General features: G+C 23.1%; 1 protein-coding gene across 1 annotated transcript; it reads left to right on the top strand.

Annotated features, from left to right (window-relative positions):
- On the top strand, positions 1-7,774 carry LOC122719619 (sterol O-acyltransferase 1). Its single transcript, XM_043945580.1, has 9 exons — positions 1-570; positions 925-992; positions 1,279-1,406; positions 2,847-3,017; positions 3,383-3,531; positions 3,942-4,081; positions 4,655-4,818; positions 5,636-5,909; positions 6,764-7,774. Exons 1-9 carry the CDS (start codon positions 489-491, stop codon positions 7,181-7,183), a joined length of 1,596 nt encoding a protein of 531 aa, XP_043801515.1. The 5' UTR covers positions 1-488; the 3' UTR covers positions 7,184-7,774.
- Positions 7,775-8,094: the final 320 nt, after the last annotated feature.

Below are 8,094 nucleotides of genomic sequence, written 5' to 3'. Positions count from 1 at the left end.
TGAAAAATTCGATAAGCATTGAAACGACTCGGTCTGTTTCTAATATTCTTCTCGATCCGGTCGATGGTTCAGTAGCAGTTCGCGTCTCGTACAGAGTAAACGCTCTTTCTATCTTTTAAATCGTCTCGTTTTTGAATTTAAGTTACAGTTAGTTTATAATCAATTCCAATAATCGAAGATTCGTCTCCATCAGTAATTAAAGATTAAAAAATTTTTTTATAAATTTTCTTCATCGTTTTCGAATCGATTTTAAAAAAAAATAAAAAATATTCAGTGTGTAATTCAATAAATTTTATTTATTGGAGATTTTTCGTGTCGAATATAAGATTTCGTGACATTTGTTCAAATAAATTATATTAATATTTTATGAATGAATGATTTCCTATATATGGTGGTGGTGGTATATTTTGCGAGATTCCTTCGTATGTAAAGATATTTAGTAAATGTGAGATGATAAATGGTTGAATAAAAGATTTAAGAGGGAAAAAATGGAACAACGAACCGTAACCGTGGAACAACACGTTTTGAATAAGAATCCGAGCGAAAATGTGAAGGATGTGATGAAACAAGGTACGTGCTGAATTGAATTAATATCGATATTATTATTCTTAAAAGAAGATATCGTATTAGATGTTCCTTAAATTTTATGAAAGTGATCATGATAGAGAAAAGAAAATATTATTTCATATTTTTTATTGAGAAGAATCTGTTTGTAAAGAAATATTTATTCTTAAGAGACAGGTTAATTAAGATATTATATCATTTAATGAGATATTTAATCTCGATCATTCTCTTATGTTATTGTAAATATAAAATTTTCCTTATGAAGTATATAAGACAATTATATTTTGATAATCTAATATAGATGAATCTAATCAGATACAGCATGATTAAAATGACGAAAAATAAAAATTGTGTTTACAGAGATGGAAAAACCGAAGAAAAATTTGATGCGTGACATTATCTTCAGTGAATTACAGGAACAAATGCAGGTATGAAAAATCAAATTATTATTTATAATAAATTTTGAATTGAATTAATATCGATATTATTGTTATTTATAGCAATAATTTAGAATATTGAATTTTTGAATTTTTTAAATTATTGAATTTTTAAATTCAATCATTCAATCATCTTTGATCTAAAATACAAAATGATTGCTATAAAAGCATTAAAGTATCAATTAGAAACGTTATTCGTTTGAATTGATTGATTATTTGATATTATAGATCAAATACACGATAAGTACATATAAAATATTATTATTTTTTTCCACAGGAAATCAGGCAAGACATTTTAGAGCTTGTCAATAACCGAATGAATGATATGGTATCGGAAGTAGCAAACAGAATTGCTTCGAATGAGTTGAAAGATCTGGTTGACTCGGATAAATACTCTAACAGAACGTAATTATATAATCGCTTTTAAACCTTGGTGTTATTCTCATATTATTATCAATTTACACTGTATACTACGCTAATTGTAATTTTTTTACTGTATATTTTTACTATATGTAATTTCAAATTTATCTCTCAAAAGTATATTCATAATCAAACATAATTTATTTTAAATTTTCTTTTAAATTAATTGAAATAATTTATTTTATTTGATATGAATTCAACTATAATTAAACTCAAAGAGAAAAAGAAATATTGGTTCAAAATTCTTGATAAAATATTTAAAAATTGAATATTTAAAAATTGAATTTTTTAAATATAAAAAATTAATTTCATGTTTCAAAAATAGAATTTTTTTTTTAATTTTAATTTCATTTAAATATTTAAAATATACAACATTAGTGAGAAATAGCATTATTCACATAGTGGTAAGAAGGAAGTAATATAATAATTTCTCTGAAAAAAGATAGGTAATAATTTTTACATGAATAATCTACATGAACGTTTGGCTGTAAAACAAATCTAATTTCAAGACCATTCAGTGCACGAGCACTTAACCGCTTTGACCTGATTGAACAAACATTTACTTTTACCAGTTATGTTTATATACAATATACAATATATATATATATACAAAAAAAAGTAACATTATACCAAAAATATGAAAAATAATATCGAAGAATAAAAAAAATGAAAAAAAACTAACATAGACTAACATTGCCAATATTTAATAATAAATTTTATCTTTCATGATAGAATCATTTATATAAATATAGATAATCGAATAAAATTTTTAGAATAAAACTAGATATTTAATTGAAAATTTCATGAAGATAAAATAAACATATGTATTCAAATATTTTAAGAAATTTTTAGGTTAATAAAATTGAAAAATTAAAAATATGGTCATATAAAAATATATAAAAATGTAAAAATATAATGAATTTGAAAACTAAAAAAAAAAATTTTAAATATTATATTCATAAAATGATCGATAAATAATATACAAAATATTCTCTTAGAAAATTCATATATTAATAAAATATTTAAACGATAAGAGAACTTTCAAATATAGATAAATGGACAAAATTAAGAGATGAAAGATTAAATAAAATTCTTTTACGTTATCATAATTTTTTATCCATGTCATCATGAAAAAACGATAAAAAGTGATGTATATATATTGAATTTAGGTGCATGTGTACTGGAATTCTTAAAGCTGTTATTAAGAGTTAATATCGATTTATATTTTTCCTTTCTTTTCGCAATATCTCATTTTGATTTAACATAAATTATTAATTTTGATTATGAATAAAAGTAAATAATATTAATAAAATAAAAAAAGTATATTATCTATACTTATCAAATCTTATTTATATTTTTATTACAAATAAATTAATTATTTAATTCTTTGACAGAATGAACTAATATTGTTTAATTCTTTCACAGAAAATCAACGAGAGAAAATACTTTGCCCACCAAGCAATTTCTTCAAAGAAATTCTTTATTGACTGATTTGTACGAAATCAAACATATTCGAACACTTTACAATCTCTTCGTAGCAACATTGATAATTCTTTTAATACACACAGCCGTATACGATATTAGACACACGGGCTCGTAAGTACACAAGTACTTTATCCTTTGCAATTTATATCATTACTTTCTGAAATTTTACAATTATTTAAAAAATCTAAAATCATTATCTAAAAAATAATAAAAAAAATTATAATATGAAATATTTTAATTGATATTTTAATCGTTATTAAAGAAATCTTTTAACTTAAAAAATTTAATTTAAAATTTTCTTTTAATTTAAAAAATTTGAAAAATTTAAAATAATAGAAATTAATATAATGTCAATAAAAAAAAATTTAAAAAATTAGAATTTTGGATAGTTTAGAAAAAACTTCGAATTTTGATGAACAATATCTTGAAATAAAATAATAAAAATAATTGATTAATACCAATATAATTTTTTTTAGACCTAATCTTGGTATAGACACAGTACGAGCTGGTTTTGCCAAATTTCCAATAGTGCTATATGTTTGGTCCCTTATGAAAATTTCAGTTTTGGGAGTTTATGCTGCTTTCTATTGTTGGGCTACTCGTCGTCTTCAGTATTCGCCTAAATGTACGTCAATTTCGATTCATTTCTTTTTGAAGCAAATATGCAATCAAATGCAATTCAAATAAAATTCAAGACATTGATTCTACAGATGCATTTTCAGTGAAACTTCTCATTCAAGAAACAAGGAATTTTCACTGCTAATGCCTAAATTTTAAAAATATTTTATTAATTGAAATATTATAATTAAATATCGAAATTACATTTGTTTCTTCATTTTTTTATTTTTTATTTTATTTATTTTTTTCTTATTTAATAAATTTAAGAAACTTATTAAAGAGCACTAACTGTTTTCATTAATAAAAACCATGGTAAAATATTCCGTAATAACTTTTCTAATATGGAACATAAACAAAAAATTCTTCATTATTAATTCAGTGAAAATGTAACTTAATATCTCGTATTCAATTTTGTAGCATTTACCAGAAAAATATGGGATTATGGATGGCTGGCAGGCATTGTTCTTTATCAGACCTTGTTCTTCATACTTCCGACCAGAGCTGTACTAGATAATGACTTGCCATTGGCGTCTAGCATGATTATTCTTATGGAACAAGTAAATGTTTTAATATTTAATATATATTCAATAATACCTATTAATTTATTTAGATTTATTCTTGCTATTTGAGCAAAAATTTAATTTTATTTATCATTAGAAATTCTTGTTGATCTGATTTTTCATTTTGATTTTTTAAATACTATTCTTTTAAATCATACACTAAACAAAATAAATAGAAGATCTAATATTTGAACAGTTGATTAAGAAGCTGATTAAAAATGAACTTTCTATTTTAATTCATTATATTTTAAAAAAAATAAATAAAAATTCTCTTCATCGAATGAGGATCATTATTATATTATTGAAAGTTTTAGTTAAAAAGTTCTACTAACTTTATTAATTATACTGAAAACTGATACAACAAAAAAAATTAACAATTTAAATCTAAAACTTTTTCAACTTTTAAACTATTTCATTGTGATTTATATCCAAAAAATCTTCTTTCATAAAGTAAGATCAAATTATAAAAATTTTTTCATCATTAGATGCAAACTTCACGAAAAACTTTGAATAATTAATTTTAACAACATAAATTAAAAACAAAAAATGTTTTTTTTTTACATTTATTAGATTCGATTAGTGATGAAAACTCATGCCTTCGTGAGGAGTGTTGCACCAAGATTTTTATCATACAAACCTCATACAGATACATCAATACCACAGCTACCTGATTTTTCTCAATATCTTTATTTCCTGTTTGTGCCAACGCTGATTTATCAAGACAGATATCCTAGGTAAGTTCAAAAATATAATATTATTATTAAGTAACTATTAGAATTCACTTAAATTAAATTAAAAAATCGTTTAGAAAAAAGATATATATTATATTTCATAAAATCTATAATGAAATATACATTTCTTTTGAATACTCATTCAATTAAAATTAAAAAAAAAATTAATAATCTTCTTAAAATAAAATGGTCTATAACGAATATTTCTTTTTCTTTCTATAAGAACAAAATATTTCAATAAACATATATTCAAATAAAATAATTTTTTAATCCTTTTCTTTTAAAATAATAAATTAAATCAAGACACAAATAATGATAAAAATATATACAGAGTTATTCAAGTTTATTATTAGAAAGGATTTATTATCATTAAACGTTTTTCTCCTGTTTAAATATCAAAACAAGTGATACATATGTACTATATTGATAACTATTATCATCATGTTATCAATATTTCAAACATGTGATAATTGATGATTTTAATAAGTAACAAGAGATGTATCTTATTACTTTCATTATGTATGAATTTCCTTTTAAGATAAAAATTCAAAATATTAAAAGATATTTCATAACAATAATGTTGAAAAATGTTTTAATTACATATTTATTTTATGATATTAAATTATGTTAGAAATATCATTATTACTAATTAAAAAATTTTTAAAATTGATAAAATATATATTATATTTAAAATTTCTTTCTGAAATTTTGAAAAGAAATTAATATTTTTGTGTTGTCATTTTCAAATTAAAAATACTGTAATAATAATTTTGAAATTCAATCAATAAATAAATTGTAAATAATTACTTGTATTGTTTAGAGCGAAAAAGATTCGATGGAATATTGTCCTGACTAATTTCGTTGAAGTATTAACAATTATCTTTTTCGTGGCGCTTCTCTATGAACGTTTGTTATATCCAAATTATCGAGAATTTGGGAAACAACCGGTTGAGTTGGGAACACTCACACTTAATATTCTTGGCTCGATGTTGCCCGGAATTCTTATGTTTCTCTGCGGCTTTTATCTTCTTCTACATTGTTGGATGAATGCTTTCGCTGAACTATTGCGATTTGCCGACAAAATGTTTTATAAAGTAAGTAAGTTTGAGTTTAATTTAAACAATTTATTTTAATTTTGAAATATTTTTCTAATAAAATCTAAAATTTCATTCATGATTTTTTTTATTTTTAATTTAATTTTTTATATATATGCAATTAATTAAAAAAAATATTTTATTCAATGTTTTATATAAAATAATTTGAAAAATATTTATAAGTTTAAGCCAAAAAAATTGAATAATTTCAATTTTATAGATAGAAATACAGAAATTTTCAATACAAACTTTATATCAAAATTTTTCTCTATTCAAAATTATATAAATATAAATCGCTTAAATTTTCTTAATAAATTATATACATGTTAATCTATCTATACTCTGCACTCAAAATCAAATATTTATCCATTTAAATCCAAATCATATCTATTATCTCATAAACATTAATAGCATCAACATTCTATATAATAAAAATTTTATAATCCATTTTCATATATCATATCTATAAAATTATCTCGTCACATATATATTCTGCAAAAATCATTGAATCCTTGAAATTCCATTCTCAAAACGCTTCTAAAATCTCATAAAAGAAATTTTTCAAGAGCTGAGTCATCCAAATTACAATACATCGAATCATTAATCCAAGTTTATAATAGTTACGTATTTCATCATAGTTTCTTTCAATTTATCACAACTTTCTTTCCATTCCATGAAATCTTTATTGATTCAAGGACTTTACGTTCATAATGATCAAACCTGAACATTGAAATAAAATTCTTTAAAATATTAAACATATAATGAATTATCATTTAATTAATAATTAAATAAAATAAAACTTAAATTCGACAGTGATAAAACATCAAAAAAATCATATTATATCATATTTACAGGATTGGTGGAACTCCATCTGCTATAGCGCTTATTATCGTACCTGGAACATCGTCGTCCACGATTGGTTGTACACTTACATCTACAAGGACATGTACGAGATCTTGACACCTAGGAACAAGACACTATCCGTGTGCATGGTTTTCGCCATCTCGTCCATCATACACGAGTACATCCTCAGCTTCTCTATTCGTTTCTTTTATCCTGTATTATTGTTATTGTTCGGTGTTGTTGGTCTCACGGTGGTATTCGTATTAAAATCAGCCGGAAACGTGTTCCTCTGGTTCAGCCTGAGTGTCGGCAATGGAGTATTGGTCAGCTTGTATTGCATGGAGTATTTCGCCAGAATTAATTGTCCATCGACTCGTGATGATTTCTGGGATCTCATGATTCCAAGAACTTGGACATGTATCTTTAAATGAGAAAGATTGAAAGCTAACTTGTGTAAGCATTTATAAACTGCAGAAGTAAGGCTTAATACTTCAAGATCATTTAAATTTAAATTATCTTTATTTTTTTATTACTCTATTTTTTTTGATGAATGATTTGAGAAGTATTCACTGTATGAAATCTAAAGGAAAAAAAAAAAAAAGAGAAATTAGTATGGAGGTTTAAAGACTGGAATAATCCTTGCGACTTAGTTTTAATCTAATAGATAAATAAGGAAATTAATAGATGAGCAATTTTAAAGATTTCGAATAGAGAAGGATATTCTTTGCCTGTAAAAAAATATAAAAATGTATAAATTAAAAATTACGGATTATCTGAGATAAAAGTGGGAAATAACAAATTGTGAATGAAATTTAAATGCCTTGAAAAATAAGATAATTATACAATTTTGTTAATTAATTTTACAAAAATTGATTTAATTTAAAAAAACTTATCAATAAAAACTAAAAAATTACTAATAGAAAAAAATATTACAAAAATAAATGAGAAATAATATAAATTAGTGATAAGAAATATCAATTTTTTATGTTAGGTATCAATGTATAGATGCGTGAAATAGTAAAATAAACAATTATTATTTCTTTTCCCATTTGTATTTACTCTTCTCTCTTTTTCCTTTCTTTTTCTTTTTTAGTAACTTATAATTAAGTTAAATTCGAAGAACGCGGATGACAATTTTCAAAAAGACATGGTCTTTATTATCAAGGCTTACATACCGTGTCTCGAGGATTCAGCATTCGTATTCGAAGACACTCGTTTCGTCCATAAAGATCATTATATATTTTATAATTATATGTATATATCTTTTTTTCTTTTTCTCTATACAGGTCGATGCTTAAATGTACATACACGCGCTAATACAGTTACATTTATACACAGGTTC

This window comes from Apis laboriosa, unplaced genomic scaffold (assembly GCF_014066325.1).
Source record: "Apis laboriosa isolate Shangri-la unplaced genomic scaffold, ASM1406632v1 scaffold91_cov154, whole genome shotgun sequence".
Lineage (NCBI taxonomy): Eukaryota > Metazoa > Arthropoda > Insecta > Hymenoptera > Apidae > Apis > Apis laboriosa.
Note: the sequence above shows the minus strand (reverse complement) of the source record. Positions and strands in the feature narration are given on the sequence as shown.

Bases quoted from the DNA above. Each gene is read 5' to 3' on its own strand.
- LOC122719619 (XM_043945580.1), top strand. From the start codon at position 489: ATGGAACAACGAACCGTAACCGTGGAACAACACGTTTTGAATAAGAAT. The intron at 993-1,278 runs GTATGAAAAATC...TTTTTTCCACAG, and splicing joins AATTACAGGAACAAATGCAG to GAAATCAGGCAAGACATTTT. The intron at 3,532-3,941 runs GTACGTCAATTT...TCAATTTTGTAG, and splicing joins TCTTCAGTATTCGCCTAAAT to CATTTACCAGAAAAATATGG.